Source organism: Equus przewalskii, chromosome 2 (assembly GCF_037783145.1).
Source record: "Equus przewalskii isolate Varuska chromosome 2, EquPr2, whole genome shotgun sequence".
Taxonomy (NCBI): domain Eukaryota; kingdom Metazoa; phylum Chordata; class Mammalia; order Perissodactyla; family Equidae; genus Equus; species Equus przewalskii.
In genome coordinates this window covers 25,388,174-25,415,018 of record NC_091832.1, presented here as the reverse complement: position 1 = coordinate 25,415,018, position 26,845 = coordinate 25,388,174, and the positions used below count along the sequence as shown (strand labels likewise).

General features: G+C 40.9%; 1 protein-coding gene and 2 non-coding genes across 52 annotated transcripts in view; all 3 read right to left on the bottom strand.

Annotated features, from left to right (window-relative positions):
* The window catches only part of PUM1 (pumilio RNA binding family member 1), a 122,649-nt gene that overhangs the window by 14,505 nt on the left and 81,299 nt on the right, over nucleotides 1-26,845 (bottom strand). For 11 of the 50 annotated variants that reach the window (XM_070596299.1, XM_070596293.1, XM_070596309.1 and 8 more), the window contains 7 exons: nucleotides 22,627-22,765; nucleotides 21,193-21,336; nucleotides 19,735-20,031; nucleotides 18,418-18,654; nucleotides 5,551-5,818; nucleotides 4,150-4,279; nucleotides 2,205-2,339 (listed from right to left, as the gene is read on the bottom strand). In XM_070596299.1, coding sequence (XP_070452400.1) covers nucleotides 2,205-2,339; nucleotides 4,150-4,279; nucleotides 5,551-5,818; nucleotides 18,418-18,654; nucleotides 19,735-20,031; nucleotides 21,193-21,336; nucleotides 22,627-22,765 — 1,350 coding nt within the window. The remainder of the gene's footprint in view (nucleotides 1-2,204; nucleotides 2,340-4,149; nucleotides 4,280-5,550; nucleotides 5,819-18,417; nucleotides 18,655-19,734; nucleotides 20,032-21,192; nucleotides 21,337-22,626; nucleotides 22,766-26,845) is intronic. The other 39 variants (XM_070596313.1, XM_070596234.1, XM_070596250.1 and 36 more) reach the window with 7 other exon arrangements.
* LOC139082139 (small nucleolar RNA SNORD103/SNORD85) lies at nucleotides 1,219-1,303 on the bottom strand. The gene has a single exon (XR_011537868.1). It is a non-coding gene; the product is annotated as a small nucleolar RNA SNORD103/SNORD85 (small nucleolar RNA).
* LOC139082141 (small nucleolar RNA SNORD103/SNORD85) lies at nucleotides 22,439-22,514 on the bottom strand. The gene has a single exon (XR_011537870.1). It is a non-coding gene; the product is annotated as a small nucleolar RNA SNORD103/SNORD85 (small nucleolar RNA).

Sequence of the window (26,845 nt, the reverse complement as noted above, 5' to 3'; positions counted from 1 at the left end):
TGACTGGCCTCGCTCCCCAAAGCTCTGCCGCGCCAGCGCTGGCTGTCTGGAAGCTGAGCACCCGCATCGAGCCTGGGCCCTGGTACCCGCTGCCCCGTTTCCTGGCTGTACCCACTCTCTGTTTATTAGTTCCACTGCGTTACTCTACATTTATGGTGGAAGACCGTAGGCCAGTTTAAGATGGTGACACTTCTGAATGCAATGTCTTAAATCCCTGAGATGTTGAATATGTCAAAACAACTAAGAGATTTTCTAATTGAAGAAGTTCAAGATTACAATGCCAGGAAGTAAAACAAGTAAAAGGCAACACTCAGGAAAGTTTCCTAAAGCACTTCATCAAATGTCAGAAAAGAATGATTTATTCTAGAAATATAATTATGGGAATAAGTAGAGAATGATGCATATGTAAAGGCAAGGAAGACTTGAAATCAAAATGAAGCACAAGCGGATCCCTGGAATACTTTCTTGAACCCAAAAGAGGTAAAAACTCCCCCAGAGATGAGTTACTCTCACCTTAAAATAATAAAGTTGCATCAGGAAAACAGTAAATTATCCATAGCAGGAAGAGTAGTTGAGGCCCAGAACAAGACAAAAGAAACCAGACCAGAAACAGATACACAGAAATATAGCACAGAAAGAACAAGAGCCTGAGGGGAAGGGAAGGGAGGTGAAAAGCTACTACAATGTAGTCATCCAGTCAGAAAACAGAAAACGGTAAAATCTGAAAAGCTGGAGACAAAATCAACAATTTACCACAATCAAGAGAGAGGTCAAAGATGAGAAAAATACCTGGGAACCTGAAATATTCCTGCTTTCTTTCAGCAAGTGGGCATTACGGTCAAAAAAAAAAGAGGAAGAAACTTCCATGTTCAAAAGAAATAAGAAACTTTTTATATAAGTAAGAATCTCAGGGAAACTTAAAACTGATAATGATTCGAACAGCCGAGGAAACTGCCAGCAGCAGCCTCCCCCCTGCTTCTAACCACTCACACACAAACCCCTTCCACTGCCGCCTCTCCAGCACTGAACACTGCAGAGCAAACCGCAAACCTGCCGCGTGGCCAACGCTCCCTCTGCCGGCACTGGTGTCTCGACACGCACATCTGTGCGTCTCACAACCTAAGGACTCTGGACTCTCCCAGCCTTCAACTGCCATCACCATCGCCGGTGCGGTGTTGTCTCGTGTCTTGTTTCGAACTGGAGGTGCCGGGTGTCTCGTCTGGCTCAGAACTTGAGTCCATAACACAGATTCTCATTACCGAACCTTGTTCTCAGTGAGGGCAAGTGGCTCATCATTGCCAGACCACGGCCATGCCTCCAGTGAGGAGAGCTGAGGGAGTTCAGAGTCCCCAGGCCGAGGGGTCAGGTCAGCAGCCCGAGGCTCGCAGCACTGCCTTGCCTGGCACAAGCACGGCTGCAGCACACCCGCCCGCGGCTTGGTTTTGCTCCTGGGCCCTGCGGCCTGGGTGGGGCCGGCTGGACCTGCTCTGTGACTGTCCCTGAAGCCGTGGGCTTCTCCAGGTGCTGTGTCAGCTCCCACTCACAGCGCCTGGGGACAGTTCAGATTTCTGCCCCTCTTCTCCTAACTCCTCTTCAGCCTGGACTTCTCCCGCAAACCTCCCTTCAAAGACTCGGGGCACGCGCTCCCCCTGCTCTCCCACACCATGCTCTGTGGGCAGGAATCAGTCTCCGTCGTCTCTGTGCTGGTGTCTGGCAGAGAGCGGGCCTCAGGCCAATGTGCCAGAGCAGGCCCTGCAGTGGGCAGGCAGGCACTCAGTAAATGGCGGTGGAAGGAAGGAATAAGAGGGAGGAAGTGAAGGAAAATGGAAGGTGGGTTGGATAAAAGTATGGTTTATTGGAGCGGTCAATTCAGGTTGCAGAAAAGGACAACTTACTAGTGTTTTATCTGATTCAGTTCTTACCAAACAAAAACCCACCTATAAAATTGCACCCACTAAGCACTAAGTTGTAATCAAAGAGAAGAGTGTTTGAAACCACTAGTTTTAACACAAGACACTTGATCCATTATAAATTTACAAAATGAATTGCACAGTTCATGCTGGCCATGCACAGAAAGGCAGCCAAAAGCACCAAAGAAAAACAAAACTGAAACTAAAACTAAAGAGTGACAAATTTACAGGGTTTACTATATGTACCATGGAGAAACATTAAACACCAAGAAAAAAGTTAAAGGGGAAACTTACAATTACCTGCTGGTCTGCAGGAATAAATTCGAGAGCTTTCTGGATAACACGGCAGCCATACATCTGCAATGCCAATGACAGGACGTGGCCTCGAATCCGTTCTGCCAAAGCCAGCTTCTGCTCAAGGCTGCCAAACTAGACACAACGTGTGAGTGAATACCACGACTTAGGTAGAAGGAAAGAAACCAGAGAAAGCACAGCATCACTATTCTCCATCTGCCGCTGGCATGCCTCTTTCAGCCCTGTCACCTATGATTAACTATACCTTCTGTTTAGAAAGTCTTTGTTTCTTCAAGTCAGTAGTTCTCAGCCTCTGATTATGAAAAACTCTTTTTAATGTTAAGAAATTTCTCAGATATCCAATAGTAGTAGTTTCACTAATATGTGCTAAACAAATATGTAATTCCTCAAAGCTGCCATTAATCCATTAATATTATTAAGTGAATCCATACTCTAGTAATTACAGGAGCATTTATATTTATTCTAAAATAACAATACATGTGGGAAACATGATTTATTAGGGCTTCAGACGCTGTCTGGGGAAGATTCAGACTTGTTGCAGCAAACCTATGGCCTACCCGGTGCCTGCGGCCCACGGACTGGAAAGCTCCTCTCTCATCTACGCGGAGTCTGAGCCGACGCTCAGGGGGACACTGTTTGGGATTAGCGCTCTAAATCACTCCAAGAGTAGATATCGTCACTTACACAAGGCAACCGAGTCAGAGGAAAAAGTGAGTAGAATCGAGACGTAAGGCCTCACCACGTTAAATTCTTCCCAGAATGACTTTCCATCCCTGGTTTTTTATTTGCTTTTGAAGAGCATGATCGTGAGACTGGAGGAAACTTTAGAATAATTAGCTTGCCCAATCCACTCATTTTCCATACAAGGGAACTATGGTCCAGGAAAGTTCTCTAGCTTGCTCCAAATCATGTGGCTATCATCCACTGTTCACTCTGCCACCTCTAGCTGCACTACCTCTGGAGCTGGAGATCTCTGTATTTTTATATCTGTGACAAAATAGCAGTGAAAAGACATTCTAAACTCAAAAATCTAAGAGTCATGTTTAGGCTGGCTTCTCAGCCCATAGCTGGAGAATTCAGTGTCAAAGAACTTGAGTCTATGAGAGAAGCTGGGACGGAAGGGGCTGTGAGTCATTCTTTAATCTACACACACATCAAACAAACTAAGATGTAAGAAGTTTTCCAATTCCTTTGGTTGGGGGTAGGTAATGAGCAGTGTTCCAGTATTTTCCCCCTGAACCAGATTCTTCATCTCAAGGTTTCATTCCCTTCTGAAGTGATAACTTGAGGTGGTTGACACCAGAGCAACAGGGCTACAACGGTAAGCAAAAACTCCCTGTCGTTCTGACATTTTAGTTTAGGGGGGAAACAGACATTAATCCAACAATCTCATTAATCCTTTCTAAAGACAACGGTAACAAGGGTGGACGTTATTCACATTAATGGAGGAAAAACAAGGAACCAAGGCCAAAGGAGAACCCAAGAAGAAGCATTGATCAATTCTCACGACTGTAGTTTATGATGAAAAACACTACAGTTGGTGTCCAAAGATAATTCTCTAGGAATCCTAAAAAAAAGTAATTCCTTTCTCAGAACATTTTATTTGTGATCAGCTAAAATTATCTTACAAGGATTATTTCCTCCAAAACTGACATGTTGAGTGAAACTATTGAAACAATCAGAAATAATGTGCTGGATCCTAAATGCGGACAATGGTTTTCCAAAACAGACTGGCATCATCTGCCTGGGTATTTAAATGACATCCTGCTGCGGCTGAATCAGAGACCACTGAAAAGCTCTTCAAAAAAACCACACACTTCATTGTGAGGACTGGAATGGGAATGCAGTTCTAAAAACAGCTAATAAAAATCAAAATGCTCTGGAGATTCTCTAAAGCCACAGGCTAGAGAGAACAAAGGCTTACTTCAAAGAACTTCTGAATGACGTAGTTTCCAAACACATCCACCATCAGCTGGTAGGCGGCCTGCAGGATCTCGTTGAAGACAAGCTGGCGCTCAGTCGGTGTGGCACGCTCGAGTTTCAGCTGAATGAATCTGAAGCACAGAGTTAAAAGGGCAATTACAGCATTTCAGGAAGACTTGGAAATAAATAAGAATTAGCTCAATTTATATAATGTATCAGTTTTGAAACTATATGTATGTGTGTGTATGTGTGCACACACGCACAATGGTGTTATTTAAATAAAGCACTTGAGCTCACTTAATTGAAGAACTTACGAAGAAAAAAATTTTATAGTATGAAGTACCCCCTAACTTACCTGAGCTTTTAGAAGTATCCTTAAATTTCAATGTCTTTCCTTACAGCAGGACATATGTACAAAATTTTATTTATGTATGGAGTTGAGGGGGAGACGGGAAGGGGGGCAAGAAAAGAGAGGAGGGGGTGAAGGCAGGCATAACCCAGGGGAAACTCTACCTGACTTCTTCCCTTAGAAACCAGACCCACGCCAACAAACTCAAAGCCCACGGCTCTTCCTGCATTCTTTCACTCGTACTCATAGGAAGTGGTATTCATTAATGGTGTGGAACAGGCGTTACAAATGTCTGCAGTGTCTTCTGAAGTAGCTGCTACTCATTTTATCTTTTTTAATGCAGGTGACTAAACCAGAAAAACCAGTAGCAAGCTGGCAGAACTTAAAAAGGAGGTAGGTTCTTTAGAAGCCGTTTCAGTGGGCACGGCCAAAGAGACACAGGGACAAACAGGAAAGAAGGGCGGGTAGTGTCACCAGAACTACGCTTTCTCCCCAGCACCACAGTCCCTTTTTGTGAAACCCACTGCAACAGCCAGACAGAGAGGGCAACTCAAGCTCAATTCTGTGTGTCTTAAAAGCTTCTTCTCTCTCACGTCTGCGGAGCAAAACAACAAAGAGAGGTGGTCGAGCTGTCTGACTCCTGAGCACCAGAGATCCACACCTGTATCTGAATAGCGTCTCTGAGAGCAAGATTCTTAGCAGTGACTGAAGGAGCAAAGTGTGCACGTCTCTGTGTTAGAGCTTCTGTTTCTTAAACTGCAGACATTCTGTGAGGTTCTCATGAAGAAGCCACACCCGGCTAATCACGCAGAAAGGCAAAATGGTTTGTTGTAAGCATGCGATCCAGACTACTAACTGGCTCTGTTCCATCACTTGCATATCTGGTGACACCCATATCCATGTCCCTCTGAAGTAAAGAATGGGAAACATACCGGGAGGCAAACTCTGTTTCAATTATTTTACGGCAATTTACTTAGTGTATACTTTATCTGAAGCACGGAATTTAAGGCATTAAAATTTCAGTTACCTTCAATGCCAAAGCCAAGTCCTCACCTGGACCCATGCTGGTCTTGGGAAAATTCCATTATATGCCCAGCAATCTCCCGCAGTTGTAAATTGGGGTACCGGTTATTTCGAAAATCTTCCAAAAGCCTGCTCCTGCCAGAGGGCATGACATCAGACATTCCATACCGCAAACGGGAGGAAGAAAAAAGGGTGCTGCTGGGGCTGAAGAGGCTGGAGGCACTGCTCGCGCTGCGGTACTTGGCTTCAGCGCCTGGAGCAGCAGAGATGTATCTTCCACTGCCATTTGTGAGTCCTCCTGTTGGTTACAGAACAGGAGAACTCAAGACTCATTCTTAAGGAACCTTGTTCAAGAGAGGAAAAAGCATCCCACACATGAAAGCCTGCATCATCTCTGATTTCTTTTTAGTTGGTGCTTTTGTGTTAAGATTCAATTCTATTGGTGCCAAGACTTTCACAAGGCCAACTCACCCAGCTGGAAGGAAACTCTTGCACAAAGACTGAGAGGGGAATGCTTTAACCAGTGATAAGAGACTGCAGGCAATAATAGAGCAATAGTTAGTGTAGCTCTTAGTAAGTAAAACGTCGGGGGCGGTGGCTGCCGTGTGAACCAGCTCCTGAGCACCAGAAAATACAACAATCCATGGAGACTTCACCGGTTTTCCACTCTGAGCTCTGTGGAGATTCCTGCCATTGGTGAGTGATTCCCACTCCCATTTGAAACCCTTCCTTGAAAAAAATTCAGGGTACCCAGATTGGTCTGTTTTATACAGGGAGCCGCCAAAAGAACTTTGAAGAGATGGTTGTGCCACTAAATAGAAGTTTGAAAAACACTAAGGCACCCCAGGCCGAAGACAGACACAGGGATAGAAAAAGAAGGACCGAAGCTTGGAAACGGAAGGTTTTCAAGTTCTTCATCAAGAACAGGCAGCTGGTAACACCTTCTATTGGGACAGAGCTGAAATGATTGCAATAGCAACAACTTTTGGGCTACTGACATTGCTGTTTTGAATGATGACAAGGGAATAGTAACTGTGAATCCCTAGACAGATAAAATAGAGATAGGACCAAAAGGCTTATCAAAACATAGAGTAGAGTAGTAATTACAATGAGTATGTATTTTCAAGATTCTTATTTTGTTACAATGGTTTTTTTTAACTTTAGATTATACTATGAAAAGGATGTGAAGCCTTTTTTCTTTTATTCCCCCCACTTTTAAACAAAAAAGCAAAGCAGGTAAGTACCACACGAGCCACACAGTGTAGATGAATAACAATGCAGGACCCACGAGGAAAGCCACCCAGCATGAACTGCCCAGCAACTTATTCCTGAGTTCCAATGAATGAGTTTAATGGCAGCTATAAAATGATACCCAGCTTGGACTTCTCCACAGAATTCTAAGGCCCAGCTTCAAAGGTCTGGGTCTCAATGAAAGTGACAGATCCAAAAGGAAATGGCTCAGTGTTAAAATCCGTACATTTACCAAGCCTTTGTCCTATGCCAGCCAGGCTCTATGCTAGAAGTATTTCATATAAACTTTCTACTGAATCCTCACTGGCATTTTGGAAAAGGAATTTCTAATTCCCATTTATGTAACACAAAATTAAGACCCAAAGAGGTGAAAAGCTGTCCAAAGATACAAAACCCAAAATTATGGCCAGAATTTGTCACAGGACTCTTGACTCCAGAGTTAGTGCCCTCGCAACTACACGAGACTCATTTTCAGACTTAGTTATATCAAATTTTCTTGTTCTAAAGAACACTGTTATTGTTGTAAAATTCCACAATATTTCTTAATCCAAACAGAAAACATTTCTTTAAAGAAGAGAGGAGGTTTACAAGAAAAGAGAACAGTAGCCATATGGCTGCTCCTATATCCCACTTCAGAAACAATTCTTTCTTCCCTGACCCAAGATTGTGGAGAAGCGTGCAGAGGCGGTAATCTAGCAGGTCAGCAGGTACTGGGAGAGTGTGATAGCAAGGAACATGCTTAAGGAGAAAGAAGAGCACGAACGCACAAAGTTTTGAGAACAATCTAAAGGTTTTTAAGAACCTGCTCACTAAGAAAGGCATTTAGGGAAAGGTAACAATCAAGAGAGAATCAGAAACCAAATTCCTAACCAAACATCCATATCAATACAGAGGGCAGCCAGGTCCTTGGTGACAAAACTGAATGACAGGACCACTCTGAACACTGTCCTACCTCTATACTTCCAGTTATGTGGGCAAATACACGCACTTATCATTTAAGCCACTATTAGATGGATTCTGTTACTGTGGCCAAAAGCATACTGACTGATTCATACCACAAAGGGCAGGAGTGAGTAACAGGGAAAACCTCCAATAAAGCTTCATACATGTGCCTTGCAGTTTTGATTTTTGGCTCTAGTCTCCTTGGGTACCAGACAGCATACACACACAAAGCACACACATACACACACATAGGCACACAGTTTTTATTACTGACAAAGGAAGTATACAAATCCGAAAAAAGAAAAGAAATTTCCCCAGGTACTATATTGTAAATGGCAAACTGAAAGTTAACAGGAGTATTTTGCCTAGGCCAAGTAATTTTTCTTTAAACATTACACCAGTGTTTAAAGTAGAAATTTTTGCTTAAAATTGTAGTTTTCTGGTTGTTTTTGAAAAGGCACCTGGCAAATAGCAGGCCATCAGTATGTATTTGTTGAGTGAAACTCCTTTAGATGGGGAATATGCAGAAACGGTATTTTCCAGTTAATTATAGTTTACACACCTACATGCACTTGTGTCCAAACACCCGTGCCCCTGGAGGCGGCCCCTGAAAGCGTCTGAATTCACAACCCTTGTTTTAAAAGGAACATTTCATATAGGGGCTCAAAGGGAGTCCCTTAGTGATTTCACAGTTTTCTACAGTATTTTGACATCACAGAGCTGTGTCTTACGACAACATTCCACAGAAATTATGGGCTTAAATGTTTTCTTTACACTAGTATTTGCATGTTTCCAGTTCCACACGTAAGGGGCTTGGAAGTCACCATTCCATCCTAACAACAAGTAAAAAGCTGAAGAGATTGAAAAATCAACAGTTCTTCTTGGATCCATAGAGAGGGGAGGACACACAGCAAACCACTGCCCCAAGACTGGACAGGCGAATAAAGACCAGCACAGCTACCAGAGCAGGGACCGGTGGAAACTACGGCCAGAACCAGTAAGGACCAGAATAGGAAAACCTGAACTGTAATTGACAAATTGCTAGAGGCTCAGTGTGGACAACTCTGAGAGTTGAAACTCCAGGGGGAACCAGTCATAGGAAGCCCCCACAATATTGTAAGATTTACCTCCAGGAGCCAAACCAGGTCCCTCAATAAATATCAGAAAAAAATTTCCTCAGGCTTCCAGCAAGGTGAAGAGAAAAGGAACAATTCTGAAATAGGCCAGAGCACTTATTAACAAAGTCTGCCCCCCTCAAGGGAAACTAGTTAACGAGAACCTAATCGGCCGGGTTATTATCAGAGACTGAGCTGACACTGACCAGGGGAAATACACAACTCCAGCCTACTCAAACCATCCTGTCCTACCAAAAGGAGGATAAAGAAAAAACCTAAAAAACACTTGTGTAGGGGACAGTCCAGAGGCAAAGGCTCACTAAAAAACTAAGACCTAATCCCAGGACTATAGAACACCCCCCCTCCCCCACACCCTACCCTATCACTAAAAGCCTACTTACAACAGTTCCTTTTACCCAGGATATCAGGCATGGCTGTCATCAGTAAACAGCAAGGCATACTCAAAGGCAAAAACCACAATTTGAAGAGAAAAACCAAGTATCAGAAACATACATGGCAGGGATGTTGGAATCATCAGACCAGGAATTTAAAATGACTGTGACTAATATGCTAAGGGCTCTAATGGATAAAGTAGACAGCTTGCAAGAATAGACGGGCAACGTAAACAGATAGAAGGAAATCCTAAGAAAGAACCAAAAAGAAATGCTAGAGATTAAAAACACTGTAACCGAAATGAAGAATGCCTTTGACGGACTTATTGGCAGACTGGACACAGATGAAGAAAGAATCTCTGAGCTAGAGGATCTGTCAGCAGAATCCTCGAACCCCCAAAATGGAGAACAAAGACTCAGACAGAACATCCAAGGACCGTGCGACAACTACAAAGATATCACACCCACATGATGGGAATACCAGAGAAGAGAAAAAGGAACAGAAGTATCTGAAAAAAATAATGGCTGAGAATTTCTCCCAATTAATGTCAGACACCAAACCACAGATCCAGGAAGCTCTGGGAACAGCAAGCAGGATAAATGCCAAAAAAATACACCTCCACACATCATTTCAAATTACAGGAAATTAAACATAAAGAAAAAATAAAGAAGCCAGGGGAGGAAAAAATCTTACCTATGGAGGAACAAAGATAAGAATTGCATCTGACTTCTCCTCAAAAAGCATGCAAGCCAAGAAGAGAGTGGAGTGTATTTAACATTTTGAGAGAAAAGAAAACACCAACCTAGAATTCTGTATCCTGTGAATTATCCTCACAAGTGAAGGAGAAATAAAGATTTTCTCTGGCAAACGAAAATTGAGGTAATTTGTTGCCAGTAGACCTGTCTTGCAAGAAATGTTAAAAGTGCTTCAGAGAGAAGCAAAAACAATACAGGTCGAAAACTGTGATCTATATAAAGAAAAGAGCTTCAAAAAAGGAATAAGTGAGGGTAAAATAAAAAATTTTATTTCTTATTCTTTTTTTTCTTTTTGCTGAGGAAGACTGGCCTGAGCTAACATCCGTGCCCATCTTCCTCTACTTTATATGTGGGACGTCTGCCACAGCACGGCTTGATAAGTGCGTGTGGGTCTGTGCCTGGGATCCAAACGGGCGAACCCCAGGCTGCCAAAGTGGAGTACACAAACTTAACTGCTACACCACAGGGCTGGCCCCTATTTCTCTTACTCTTAATTGATCTCAAAGACAAACAGTTTGTTCAAAATAATAATAGCAACAACGTATTCAATTACACATGTTTATGCTTGTATCATTTTATATATGCTTACGTATGCTTACAGGTAAGTGAAATCAATGACAGCAATGATACAAGGGACAGGAGGAAAGAATTAGAATTATTTATTTTAAAGTACTCACACTACTCGTGAAGTGGTATCATCTAATTTGAAAAGTGAATCTGGATTAGCTGTAATGTATGATGCAAACTAGGACAACGACCAAAAGGTAAAAAAAAAAAAAAAAAGTAACATATGTTAAGAAAGGAGAAAAAATAGAATCATAAAATGTTCAATTAAAACCACAAAAGGAAGGAAAACAGTAGAAGAAAAAGACAAGAACAAAGGCTACAAATAGAAAACAGTAAGTAACAAATACGATAGATACTAGTCCAACTACATCAATAATCACTTTGAATGTCAATGGTGTAAACGTATCGATTAAAAGACACTGTCAGAGTAGGTCAAAAAATCTGACCCAACTATATCTTGTCTACAAGAAACCCACTTTAAAAACAAAGACAAACGTAGGTTAAAAGTAAAAGGGTGAGGGGCTGCCCGGAAAGTTCCACGTGCTCGGCTTGGCGGATCTGGATCCAGGTGCGGACCTGCTCCACTCATCAGCTGCACTGTGGAGGCACCCCACACACAAAATAGAGGAAGACCGGCACAGATGTTATCTCAGGGCCAATATTCCACAAACACACACACACGTAAGTGGATGAACAAAAAATATACGGTGCTAAATTAACACGGCCTTCAGCTGTTTTACGTAAGTCTATGAAAGGATTTTCTGCCAGTAGCCATCTAGTATTCCAACCTCTTGCTACAGGGAATGTTTTGGTTCCTTTGCTTTTTGTACTCATAGATCTTTGCCTAATGGGCAAAGCCCTGCCGTATTTGCCTTTAAAGATAAATTCCCCAACATCTGTCTCTGTATTTAACACAGGCAGAGGCAATACTGCTCACGGAAATGTTTATAAAGTAAGTTCTCCCCAATCTACCCCCAATACCATAGCCAGGTAGGTCTAAATTGAAATAAACTAAGAGATAAATTGTCTTTAGTATGTAATACTGAGTCCAAACTAAGTTAACTTTCACGTGGTTAGTTTTACAGACGACAGGTCACTTTCAGAGAACCAGGTGAGCAACCACAAATACTGCGTCTCCCTTCAGAAAGGACAAGCACCTAAAGGCATACGTGACTAGTTAGCCTGAAATCAGTACCGCTTACTGAACGATAAATTAGAATCACCTACCGCTGCTCAGGCTGGGACAGAGAAAACCTATTTGTGTTTGAATTTTGTTTTTCTTAAAGGACTAAGAACACATACAACCTTGAATTTAAGGGACAGGAAGAATCAATTTTAAGAAGAAAGGAATTCTATCATGACAATAAAACTAAACACTTGCATTCTTTCGCCCTGAACAGATGATGAACATTAGAGCTCACTTCTACTGTATTTCAACACTGTGGGAATCAACAGGCACAATACTTTTCTCCCAGGGAACATAAAAAGGCTGGGAAGTTCTCAACCATGTACCTGATAATAAATTACACCTGCTGCTTCTTGATGTTTAGCGTTTAAAAACGGCACAATCTGGGGATTGTGGAGAAAATCATAAGCATGGAGAAGCATTTCAGGAAGTGGGGAGGGGGTGGGTAGAGGATGGAGAGATCCATGGGTAGGCAGGACATGAAAATGTAAAGTAAGAACTAGACTTTTGGGTTACTCATATCCACATCCTTTACTTTTCCTTGTTGAGGTAAAAGGTGGAATTTATTAGAGATGGATGCTTTAGGTACAGGTGAGAGCCTCAAGGCCTCAGGAACCCACATGTAAACCACAAATGAGGATTACAGACCTAGTTGTTAGTAATATTAATTAAATAGTAATATTACTAATTACAAAAACAATACTTTTAAATTGAGAAATATAACACATACTTAGGCCAAACAAAATAAATACTTGCAAAACCTGCCTTGCTTGGGGTCATAAAAAACTATTCTAAATATGCATATGCATGTGTGTATATTTATGTATGCGAGAGATGGGAGGGGGACTGAGAGAGGGAAAACGGGAGGGAGATTTCACTTTGTAAAAATTTACCACCCAAAGGGCCGGTCCCGTGGCTGAGTGGTTAAGTTCATGCGCTCCGCTTTGCTGGCCCAGGTTTTCGCTAGGTGGAATCCTGGGCGCGGACATGGCACTGCTTGTCAAGCCATGCTGAGGCGGCGTCCCACATGCCACAACTAGGAGGACCCACAACTGAAAATACACAACTGTGTACCAGGGGCTTTGGGGAGAAAAAGAAAAAATAAAAAAATAAAAATAAAAATTTACTACCCTACGCCATCAAATTTGACACCTTATATAAAATGGAGAAATTCCTGGAAAGTCACAAATTACCAAAACTGACTCAAGAAGAAATGGAAACTCTAAACCTGTAAGACATAAAGAAACTGAACTAGTAATTAAAAATCTTTCCACAAATAACACCAAGCCAGGATGGCTTCACCGTTGAATTTTATCAAATGTTTAAAATAATACCAATACTTCACAAACTCTTCCAATAAATAGAGGGGGATGGTCCATTTCCAACCTATTTCATAAGGTCAGTATCACCATGATAATGAATCAAAGAAAGACATCACAAGACAAGAAAATGATAAATATCCTTCATGAACATAGATGCAAAAACCCTCGACACGCATATTAACAAACCAAATCCAACATGACCAAATGGGATTTATCCCTGGAATGCAAGGTTAGATTAACATCCAAAAAGCAATTAATGTAACATAACATATTCAAAGGATAAACACCATATAATCATCAACAAATGCAGAAAAAGCATTTAACAAAATCCAAAACCCATTCATGACAAAACTCTTAAACTTGGAATATAAGGGGAACTTAACCTGATCAACTGCATCTATGAAAAACCTACAATGATCATACTTCAAGGTAAAAGAGGAACATTTTATCCCCAAGATCAAGAATAAAGCCAGGATGTCTGCTCTCATCTGTTCCTTAACGCAGTGCTACAAGCTCTGGCCTGTGCAATCGGGTAAGAAAAAGAAAGAAAAGGCATCCAGATAGGAGAGCTGGCTTTACTGCAGGTAACATGATCTTAAGGAATCCACCCAAAATTATCAGAATTAAGTAATAGGAACTAATTAATTAGAAGTAATAAGTACAGCAAATTTGTAGAATACAAGATCAACATACAAAAATCAATTATAGTTCTATGTTCAACCAACAGACAATCCAAAAATAAAACCGTAATTCCATTCACAAAACCATAGAGAAAAATAAATACGTAGGAACAAAATTTAACAGAAGACGTGTAAGACCTGTACGCTGAAAATTTCAAAACTTTGCTGGGGAAAATGAGGCATGCATGAAGATGAACTATCACCTCACACAATACATAAAATTAACTCAAAATGGACCACAGGCTTAAACATAAGAGCTAAAACAATCAACCTTTTAGAATAAAGCATGGTAGAAAATCCTTAAGAGCCTGAGCTGGGCAAAGATATCTATACCAGAAAGCATGATAAATTGGACTTCATCAAAACTAAAAGCTATTGCATTTCAAAAGATACCACTGAAAAAACGAAAAGACCAGAAGAAAATACAGTCATATGTCACCTAACAACAGGGATACATTCTGAGAAATGTGTTGTTAGGCAATTTTGTCATTGTGCAAACATCATACAGTGTTCTTACAGAAACACAGATGGTACAGCCTACCACACGCTTCAGCTATACGGTACTAATCTTACGGAAGCACTGTCTCACACACAACCCTTCGTGGACCAAAACGTCATTATGCGGCCCAGGACTGCATATCCAAAGCCATATCTGATTAAAGACTTGTATCCAGAATCTACAAAGAACTCTTACAATTCAATAAGACAATCTAAATCAAAAGATGCACAAAAAAAGTGAGCAGACATTTCATCAAAGACATATGAACGGTTAATGAGCACATGAAAAGATGTTCAACACCATCAGTCATTAAGGAAAAAACTATTAAAACCCACCAGAATAGCTGTATTAAATAAGACAAATAAAAGAAATGTTGGTGAGGATGTAGAGAATTGGAACCCTCATACATTGCTGAAGGGAGTGGAAAATGGCACACGAACTTGGAAAACAGTTCGGCAGTTTCTCAAAACGTAACAAAACTAACATAAAATTCAGCAATTCTACCCCTAGAGAAATGGAAACGTGTCCACAGAAAGACTTACATGCAAATGTTCATAGCAGCGTTATTTCTAATAGCCAAAAACAGTAATCAAGAGACATCTTCAACTGTAAGTAGTTGACAAAATGTGGTATACCCACCAAATGGAAGACAACTCAGCAACCAAAAGGAACAAACTACTGACACACATTACGCTACGGATGAAATCGCCAAAACATGAGATGGAAAGATGCCAAACCAAAGAGATCACACACTGTATGGTCCCATTTATATGAAACGTCCAGAAAAGGCAAATTTAAAAACAGAAAGTCAGTCAGTGGTTGACTGGGGCCTAGGGTGTGAATGGGGATTAACTGTAAATGGTCATGAGGAGTCTTACTGAGGGGATGAAAATATTCTAAAACCAACTCATCAGGATGGTGGCACAACTCAGAAAGTTACTAAGAATCACTGAATTGTACACCTGAAATGGGTGAATTTCATGATATGGAACATATAAATCAATAAAGTTGTTTAAAAAAGAAAGAAGTTTGGTCTTTAAACAAGAGGTAACAGGAAAAGCATTGAAGAGTCTTAAGCAGGCATCCAAGAAGTGACTGCTGAACAAATAATGAGAAAAATAACTAAACTGATTTTTTTTAGAGTATCATAACACATCTGATTACTGGGAGGAAGCGTGGAAATTATATCATGGAGAAAAGATCCACACTGGGATATCAGAGACATATGCTGGAATGTGCATTCAAATACTTACTAGCTGTGTAGTACTACAAATGTCATTAAACCATGCTGAGTTTAAGTGTCCCTGTGTGAAACAGTTATTTCATTATTTAACACATGAACGAACACAGGGAACGAAGGCTTAAGAGGGTTGTTAGTGATCCAAGAACGGAACCCATGGCTGGTGGCAGCAGTGAAGTAGCATTAATGATAGAAGCTATGTTAGGGGTGGCCAATACATATTTGGGAAAGGAATAAATTTCTTGCACCAAAACGTCTTTAGGGTTTTCGTAGACACTCTCAGAAACGAAGTACCAAACTTCTATTTTCTCTAGGTTAAAACTAAAGCATACAAGAACACTTTTCTCAAGGAAACAGACTGAGCTGAGGCAAAGCTCTACCGATCAAGACACAAGGTTCCTCAGAAATGACGTGCATGAGTTACGTACTACATGCAACAAAGCAAGTCCAATGTAAACACTTAAAACTAAATCGCTTAAACAAGGTTGATGTTTTTTTAAAAGGGAAGATACGTTAAAACTAGGCAAACAGCAAGAGTAATTAAAACAAGAAATAACTCGCACGGATAGTTATTTCCTACTTTACAGGGAAGCATGAATTGAGGAAGGAGGAAGTATTTCATTAAATTGCTGACATACTTATTGGAAAGAGGAAAGGCACTATGCATGCAAGTAACGTTTCCAGCTCCATTTTCAAACACCAAAAACCACAGCATTTAGTTCAGGGGTTGACAAGCTACAGCCCACAGGACAAATCTGGCCTGCCAACTACTTTTGTAAATCAAGTTTTGGTGGAAGATAGCTACGCATTCATTTACATTTGTCTGTGGCTGCTGTCCCACTTCAAGAGCAGAGTTGAATATTCACTACAGAGACCATCTGACCTGCAAACCTAAAAAATTTACTCTCCGGCTCTTTACAAAAAACATTTTGCAGATTTAGTTTGTTCAGTACTCAGTATGAGCTGACACAGTTCAAATGTTTAGACCAAGGAATTACAAGGTAAGATTTCTGGATTTGATAATGCACGGGTTTAAAAGATACGCTGGGCACATCATGTGACAGGATGCACACTGACACTGCATGCTTTGGAGTCAAAAAGGTTTGACTGTACATCTGTTCATATATGAGAAGACTCGGGCAAGATATTTAAGTCAGTAATACCTCGCTTCTGGATCAGGGCACAACACCTATACCTTCCAGAGTTATATGTACAGCACCCAAAACAATTAAGAGTAGCACATAATAACAATTCAATAAACATTAGGTCCTTCCATCTACACAGTAAACTAGCACTTTCACCCATCCCTTATAATTCTGCAGCAACCCTCAGTCTTCAAAGCCAGGCATTCTGTCACTAGGAAACAACGTTGTGCAATGTGCACCCATTCCCTTATCTATTCAATATGGACTGATTTACCAACCTGGAATGTCTCTACAACTTTTCTAAAGTAATGTCCATAGATAACCTGAGACAATGAATTCCACCACTATAGATTTCACTGCGTGACATTTTAAGATACACACACAAATGTATATGTAAATATATAGATACATAGTTTTGCCTTAAAACTAATCTCTGAAACTCAGAGATAGCACTCTTAGTTCTAGAATAATAACTTTATTATCCTACCCCCTTCAAGACTTCTTTCGATTTTTATAATCATTTCCCAGCCTTTGTCTTTCCCAATGAAAGCATCCTATTCGTTTTTAGTCAGTCCTCATTTTTGAGCCCATAAAGCCATTTTTAATCTTGCTGGTTAAAAACTGGGAAAAGTCCATGTAAACTATGGACTTTGGATGATAATGATGTGTCAGTATAGGTTCATCAATTGTAACAAAGGTACCACTCTGGTGAGGGATACTGATAATGTGGGAGGCTATGCATGTGTGGGGCAGTGGGTATATGGGAAATCTCTGTACTTTCGCTTCCATTTTGCTGTAAACCTAAAACTACTCTAAAAAAATAAAGCCTTACTTAAAAAAAAATAATAATAATACTAAATAGAGGATTTAAAAAACCCAGACTCTTCTTAGGCAAAGTGGCCATTCATGATGATTTTTACCAGGACAGTCCTGATTTAGGTCTGTCACCACAGAGTAATTATTAATAGCACCCCCATTCACTCTCAGAAGTGTCCTGGGTTGCATGATAAATTATATGGTCACTCTACTTCTATGCCTCAACTTTCTCCATCCAAAAAATAAATCAGTACTTCACAATCCAAACTTGATAAATAACTGGGGGAAGGGAGAATGCACCATCTCCCATCTCTGCAAAGGTTTAGAAATATGCCATCCGCAGTGTTAGTACAAGTTTTCGGTCTTACAGCCTGCTGCCTAGGATCCTCTTTTCCCTCCTCGTTTTCCAGGATCTAGATGATAACATTTTTAAAATCCCATAGACATAACAACCTAACCATGTAATCCGGAAACACATTTCTATACTCATTAGCATACGATTCAGTTTAAAAAGTATATACAATTTTTTTTAAGAATCTAGGAAAATGATTCAAATAAAATGTTTTATGTGAAAAAGATATTAAATGTATACATGGAGGGAGAGTCTGAAAAATAAGGCAAAATACTAATTATGGTGATATTTCAGTGGTGATACATTCTTTTTCTCTATGTCTCTGTGTTTTCCAGCTTTACTTAAAATGAGTCTGTACTGTGCTTACAATGGAAGTTTCTCACATGTAGCCAAAGAACAAGACGTTCACACTAAAGCTGAAGTGAATATCCAGGGGGTGCACCCAACTTTAATAAATCCAGAACGGCTACGCTATCTAGGTACAGCCTAAACAACATGAGGTACTTAAGGAAGGCAACACCCAGGACACTTCTGGGATAAAGGGATTGTCCTTTGCTTATGCAAAGTACTTCTAATGTCATCAGTGGCAAGAGATTTCTCGAGTTCAAGGTGGGGTTAGAGTAATGGTTCTTACCCAGGTTTAAGCTTGAAGAGGATCCGTGTGAAGAGAGGGAAGGAGGTGGTGTCTGTGAATGTCCTGGTCCCTGACTAGGGAGAGGCATGCCCACGGGTCCAGGAGAGGAGGAAAAGCTAAGGCCGTTATAAAAACTGTGTCCAATGGGGGTCAAGCTGCTCGATGTCCTCTTATAAAGGTCACTGCTGCCAGTCAGGGAGTCACGGCGGGAGCCACTGCCAGTGTTGGAGTTTGCAACTAAAATGGAATTAAAACAATGCAGATAAGAACAGGCCTGTTCTTCGAAGAACAAGCCCAGTGATCTGTTCCTAACGCTCTGATACAGACTCCTTACCACCGCAAATTTGTCAGCAGAGACGGCCTAACCGTTCAGGTGGCAGTTCTAGGGGCAGGTAAAGTAATAAAGAGGACATGGCTTAAGTTAACAAGAAACTTCTGTTCAAACCATCACACGTATGCTAAATTGACCTTCCTTTTGTGTCACATATTATGGGGTGGGCGTGGGTTTAAAAGCTCTGACGGCCACATAAGCTATGGAAAAGGTGAAAGAAAATGGGCTGGAAAGAATGCCTTTCATCAACCCAAAGGTTCTAGTAGAAAAATGGAGTAGAGAAAAAAGATATGTCAATGGGGTATTGCCCCACTACATAAGAATTATATATGAAAGCCTGTTTTCTCAATGGGTTCAATCAAGAGTTATTACTAGGCCCCAATTCCAATTTAAGATACTTTCTCCCAAACATGCCCTTCTCTTTTGAGACTACACTATTTTACAAACACCACAATATACCATTATTTACCTTACTACTTCCTGCTTTTTTCTCCCATCAAAACATTAAAGATATCTTGGTCTAATTTCCTTCCTCCCACTTTTCCATAATATCCACCTTAATACTTCTCGCAAGACTAGAGAAACCCCATGACTCTCTAAGGCCTGCAGACTGTGGAGTTCACTAACCCGTGATCTTTGCTAAGTCCTCCTCCTTCACTTTTTGACATCTACGTTTTTATGCTTCCCTCCACGTTCTTCCCAATGCCTATAAAAGTCTCCCTTGCTTTTCTAATCCCTGAAACAAACTGACTATGAGAATATAAATAAGTAGCAACATGAGCATAAACCTAGAACAGGCCCCAACTGTATCACATGATTTTAACAGTCCATCATCTCAAAGATACGTGAGACGGCTGGATTCCCACGGGGCTCGGTCCAGATCTGCCTGTGGTATCTGTCCAGGGTTCCATGCATTGTCAGTGTTTTGTAAAGATTATAAACATAATTAAAACTCAGTTTTAACAGCACATCAGTCTGATTTCTACCTGCTGTTCCAAACCCTCCCAGGGCCGATCCCAGGGTGGCGCCGAGAGAACTGCTGCTTCCAAATCCCAAGGACGTGCTGGCGGGCTGGGCCGAGCCCTGGGAGAAGAGGGAGCTGCTCTGCGAACTGCTGCTCAGAGAGTTGTTGCCATAGAAAGAGCTGGATGCCAGGTTGTTACTGGGCTGCTGCTGGGGCTGGGGCTGAGGCTGCTGGGTTCCTAAAGGGCGAAATGGTCCATTTGTTGTTCCAGCAAGACCACCGGCTGCTCCATTTGCTGAAGCTGCGGCCGCTGCAACAGCTATGAAGAAGAAAGCAAACCATCTGGCTGTTAAAGGAGCCGGCCATATTTCCAAACTACACTGTTATCCTTTAGAAAACCTTTTAATGCTGCCATATCTTTTCAAAGCAGACGGAAACCTTGTAAAGAACTATACAAATCTGTCTTTGATCCCTTCATCTGAAGCTTCTATTTTCTATTTCAACTGTCAATTTGAAGTCAAAATACCACTGGAGCCAAGTTCACGATGGTGGTAGCTTTAAAGGGTCTGAGTTTAAAACAGGTACAGAGATCAAATGTACTCATTTTAAATACAACCACTTCCTAAAATCTCAAGTTTCACAAATACCTACGTTAAGGACATTTTTCAAGAACCACTGGCGACCAAATACTAGAGTCCCTCCAGCTCCTAAGACACTTGAGCACGTTGCTCTCTTCAAGATGTTCCCGCAATGGTTCCTCACTTTCAAATACACATAAAGCTTAAAATAAAGCCTATTACCCCTCAACCAAAATTTATGCTCTGCCACTCCTTACTACTCCTCCCTCCCACTTTCTCCATCCCTGCCCCAGCGCAAAAGAAAACCACCAAAAAAAAAAAACCAACAAGAAAAACACACATTATCTTAAAACGATGACATGGATTACTGTAAAATTAGCCTTGGACTTCTGCCAAGGGTGCCATCTTCAATGAGTAATCCAACTTCTGACGCCCGCACTGGAGCAAGTCCTTGCTGCTAACCAGCTGGTACTTGCTGTCAACAGAACCAGAATTGAGGTCACTTGCTGCTTTGGACTCTCTGTCTGAAATATTACTGTGTAGAATTGCTACACTGAGAATTGTCAAAGTATTTTATTTTCAACGTATTTTAAAAGTATCATCTGGGGCCAGCCCAGTGGTACAGCAGTTAACTTTGCATGTTCCGCTTCAGCGGCCCTGGGTTCACCAGTTCGGATCCCAGGTGTGGACCTACACATTGCTTGTCAAGCCACGTTGTGGCAGGTGCCCCACGTATAAAAAGCAAAGGAAGATGGGCACGGATGGTAACTCAGGGCCATTCTTCCTTAGCAAAAGGAGGACTGGCGGCAGATCTTAGCTCAGAGCTAACCTTCCTCAAAAAAGGATATCATCTGTCACCCCCTTTAGATCTCTGACATGAGTCCACTAGGATCTAAGCTCACCTGCTTGTGCAGCTGAAGAACTAATAATGACTGGGGCGGGAGCTACAAGTCGAACAGGAGCGCCGAGACCATTTCTCGCTCCTGCGTTCACCACAAGGGCACCAGTTTGGTCATAGTAGGCAGCAGGAGCCAAGACCGGATAACCTGGGAATATCAAGCCAACATATAAGTATATATGAAACTAACAAATGCCTCCTGAGCACCAGCATATTGTAAATAGTCACAAACTCAGCTTTGGGGACAGACAGACCTAGATTTATATCCTGGCTTCACCACTTAGACAGCTGTATGACCCTCAATCACTGGGTATCCATTTCCCCATCTGTGAAATGAAGATAATACCTGCCTCATAAAAGTTCTTGTATAGATGAAAGGGCGAATGTGAAAGACCTAGCATGACATCTAACACAATAAGAGGCAGTGTTATTTACCACCCACTACCTGTTAGAAAAGGAACTTGGCGGAACAGGGAATACCTCTGGCTCTTCAAAGTGCTAACCAAAGTCATCAGCAGCAATCATACACTGGCAATTGTTTTTTTTTTCCTTGACTACACAAATAACAGAGGGTACAAATGATTACAATCATAGTACTTTCATGCCACATAATAATCTCAGTACAAATATCCTGCAAGTTAGCAGGAAAAACCTAAACGAGCTTCCCAACAGGATCTTTCAATACCCTATGAGATGGAATCTCCAAATCCCATTGAGTCATAGAAGAAACCACAGGTGACTTTCCAATAAAACAGAAGTGTTCAGTAATTAACAAAACACAGTATGCAAGTTAAAGTTACTCACTGAATTCATAAACAGATCAGTTAATTAGGCTATGCTCCATGGTCACTAAGAATCCATAAACTCAGGCTGAGGTCTCACAAGGACCTGTTTCAAAGGAAGCACCTCAGACTACATCCAATCCATGAAAAGAACAGGACCAGGTGACATTGAGCCCAGAATAACATATATTCAAGATATATACATATCTCAATTGTAGGCAGGCAGCTACAAAGCACCTCTACTGTTGGTTTGGGAGAAAACCTAGAAACGTCAGGGATGACCCTATGAAGGAATGCTAAGAATTTCTTCCTAAAAATGCTGTTCAAAGACATCAGCATAAAAACTAAAGCTCTGGAGTGATGCTAAAGTAGCCTGGCCACTGCTTTTATCCCTGATCGTCACTCAAGGAAAACAGCATATTCCAAGCTGTGTGTGGAGATCACAGATCTCCAACATACAAGGTTAAGACTGGCTCAGAACAACTAGGTGCTCTCATCAATGAACTAGGGTCTAGGTGAGGGCAAGGGTGTCACCCTTGCCAGTCTCCAAATCACAACAAGCCTAAGCAAGCCGAAAGTACTGCCGATTCTCCTCTCCATCTCCCCCAATGACAGAGTTTCTTCTTAAGGTATTAGGACAAACAACGCAGCCTCACCTGGCATGCCCGCAGCCAGTCCTTGTCCAAAAGCAAGAGCAGAATTCACTGCTGCAGCTGCCACTAGTGGATCTGTTTGCTGTCCCTGCTGGTTCTGATTCGGGGTCAAAGGACGCTGGCTGGCTCCTCCACGGAGAACCTGGGAGACAGAAATAAATCAATTACTTTTTTCTCACTGGCAATACCTAACACCTACCATGTGCTCTACGTCTGGTTGACTTTTAAAAATTAATAGTTGTAAACCATTTTTCTTATAGTGGTTTTATATGGCATGGCTATTAGGATGAAAATTCAATTAACATCTCATATAATGAAATTTCCTTCTACAATTCTTAAACATATTATCTTTATAAGCTGTCAAAAGCATATAAAAGTGTTGATTCATTCATTAATCACATACTTAATGCCTACCATCTGGCAGGTACTAGGGATAAAGCAATGAACAAGACAAAGCCCTTGCCCTCTTGGAGCTTCTGATCTAGTGAATGAGACAGACAACCAACAGTAACTATAACAGACGTCAGTGCTCTGACAAACAGAGGGTGACGAAGGAAGAGTACGATGGAGTGGGGGAGGGGGTCTAGACAGGACGAACAAGGATAATTTACCCACATAATTAAGATAAAATACCTGTGTCTTTAAAAAACACACACACACACAAAAGAAGTTATATTTTCTTTATGGAATATGAGAGCATTTTCTCTACCCTATGATACTATTCCCATTCATCAAGGCCCAAATGGCCCCAAATGAGCTCCAGATTTGATGTAGGAGGCTTCTGACCTGTTTCTATTTCTCCTGCCATAACATTCCACAAACACGCAGCAGTCTAAATGGAGACAAGTATTTGTCAAGAACACTGACACGTGAGCGCAGAAAACTAGTTCTGCGACTGTGATAAAGGATCTACTTTTTATTAAACAGGTATAAAGATGCTGGTAAACACTCCGAATTCTCGAAGAATCTACTCCAGAAGATCTATATACTCCAGGAAGTAAAAACGCAAAACCCAAAGACCAAGGCTAAAAATTTCCAAAGTTTATGGACGACGCATTGTGCAATGTCTTCAAAGACAGAGTTCTTAGATCGTTTTCACTATCGCTTTGCTATTTATAAAAGACACGTGGTCAGAACGTGGGTACAGATTATTCTTGGTAAAAAATGTAAAAGACAAACACACCAACAATCAAATATTTATTACATGAGCATAAAGTGGACAACACTGTCCTTAGTGGCAAGAAGAGATGCTAGACACTTAATTTACCCAAAGACTCTTATTTCCTTATCTATAAAACTACTGAGAGTAACAGCTCATCTTGCAGACGTGTTGGGAGTATTAGAACTAACGTCTGCAAGGCACAATGCCTGGTACCCCAGAGACAATCGATAACCAACAGCTAACTGCCATCAACATATTAGGCAATTTATTTCTGTTTATGACCTAAAGAATCTAACAGACTTTACAAGAGAAGGAGTGCTTCAATCTACAACGATAGAAGAGTGAAGGGAGGCTGCCTAGGGGAGTGTTTGGGCCAAGACTTAGCAGATGCCTAACCAATAACCCAGAAGACCTCTCACTCTAAGAAAAGTAAACAGCATGTACAGAGATATGGCAAATACTAAGAGCTCAAGAACTAATAAAACATCAATGAGGGGCCAGCCCAGTGGCACAGTGCTTAAGTTCACACGCTCTGCTTCGGAGGCCTACAGTTCACAGGTTCAGATCCAAGGTGTGCACCTACACACTGCTCATCAAGCCATGCTGTGGCTCCATCCCACATACAAAACAGAGGAAGACTGGCACAGATGTTAGTTAAGGGCCTATCTTCCTCACCCCCCCACCCAAAAAAAAAACTCAGTGAAAGGTTCGTTTTCACAGGACATAATCAACTAGGCTTGTGTGTGATTAGAAATTGTGTGGAAAGGTCAGGGGATAGGGGAAGGGACAAGGTGCCAGAATAAAGGGGTGGTCCAGACTATTGAGTGTTGTTGTAATGAAGACAGTGACATGCTTCCTTTTTGCCCACTCTCCAGAAATCTGTGTGCTACCTTGATGAAACATCACAGTTCTTAAGTCAGCTGCCAAAGTTCATATATTTCAATTTCATCAAGAGCCACTGGGTCTGGATTTTACGGAAACAAATACATAAAATTTCACAAGTAACATTTTAACATCTAACAAAATCAAGAAAAATGACTCAATATCTATTTGTAAAGCACTATCCTAGGAGTAGGTTTACTACCTATCTTCACAACGCAAAAGCTGTTAAATTCAAACTTCTCGCCAAAGGTGCTGAGCTAAACTCAGTAAAACCTACCTGTACTTAACAGGCAAGCAGATGCTCCATGGGGATATTTTAATTAATAACCATCCATCCTTCTGTTCACCATGCTCACTAGATCATCATCCACAGTCTCCCCCAGTCAAGACAGTGCAGAAGCCATTCTAAACTCTGCTCTCTCACAACGCAATCTCCAACACCAAATCACCACCAAGTTTACCACCTGTGCTTGGGTTCAACCCAACACCTAGGATTTTTTCTTTAACAAACATTTTGAAATAGAAGAGAATTCAATTTTATCAAGTGTCAAAGGAACCTTCAAAAAGGATGAAAGAGGAATCAGAAGTAAGATGGAATGGCTGGAATGTCACTGAGTCTGCTGAAAGTTCCAGCAATTAGATTTGGAATACTTGGCGTGCCTAGAACATAACAAATGCTTTCTGATAAAATGTAAAGGCCAAAAAGGCAAAAAGCAAAGTTTAAAAGGGTCTCCCATTTCAATGACTACGACAAAGGAGTTCACCAAGAAAATTCTATTCTCCTAAAATAACTTGAGAGAAATCGGCAAAAATAACACAAACTAAAATTTGCCACCCTATTAAAAAGTAATGCTAATAACATTTCCATAGTAGGGTTTGTAACTGTGGGTGACAGAAAACTCTGAAATGCAAATTATCATGATTATTTTCTAGCTAAGGAATCTACATTTGAAGAAGTTATGCAACTTGCCCTAGCTGCGACCTGGTAAGAGACAGAACAAACCCAGATCTGAGGTTTTCTATAACTGCAGACATCACAATATGGTCAGAAAACAGCACAGGTTGGGAAATTATAGATTTGTGTTCAAATCTTAACAACTTAATATTTGTGTGACCCTGAGTAGACAAATGCCATTTCCTCAATCTTAGGATGGGAAGTCATATATTTATCAGTATCAGAATAAGTAAAAGAGGGGCTGGCTCAGTGGCATAGTAGTTAAGTTTGCACTCTCCACTTTGGTGACCCAGGTCACAGGTTCAGATCCCAGGCATAGACCTACATACTGCTCATCAAGTCACACTGTGGCAGCATCCCACATACAAAACAGAGGAAGATCGGCAACAGATGTTAGCTCAGGGCCAATCTTCCTCACCAAGAAAAAAAATAATAATAAGTAAAGGAAATTATATGTGGAACACTTAGCTTTAAACAGAAAGTCTTCAATAAGAAGTACTGTACTATTGCTATTTTTCTTGTTTACTCTATTAGACCTAATTTTAAAACATGGTAATTACTTCTGTCCTCCAAATCCACAATAACTCGGCAGCCATTTAAACACAAAGATGATCACACAAATAAATACCGACTGACCACAAAGAGTAGCTACTGTAGTTATTATTGATACACACCACTGATTCTCTCAAGAAATTATCTGCTGAATTCCTTAGATACCTCACACTATTGCAAGGAAAATCACACAGCAGCTTCCAATATCTTACTATAAAAATACTGACCTAGGACAAACTAGCTAGAATTTCAAGACCTGTGTTTGTCCTATAATTTTGTGGAATCTAAAAAATTAAACATATACTCTTTTACTGAGATTGATAAAAAGCAAAGAACTCTTGTCTGGATCATATCATATGTGCATATACGAGCATGGTGTTTTGTCTCAAAAAACACATTTAATTTGCGACGCATATCAAAAGCCTAAATCTAAGTGCTCATTTTATTTGCTTGAAAAAAATTCCATTTCTAGGAATGTATTCCATGGAAATAATCCCAGACTTATGCAAAAGGATATTGATCAGTCTATTTATAACACAAAATACTGCTAAGTTAAATACCAAATAATAGTGGACTGGTGAAAATAAAGTATGGAATAGTCTTTGATGGATTTAATACAGCCAGCAAACATTAGGTAACATGGAAAAGTGTAAAAACAGGAGGCAAAACCA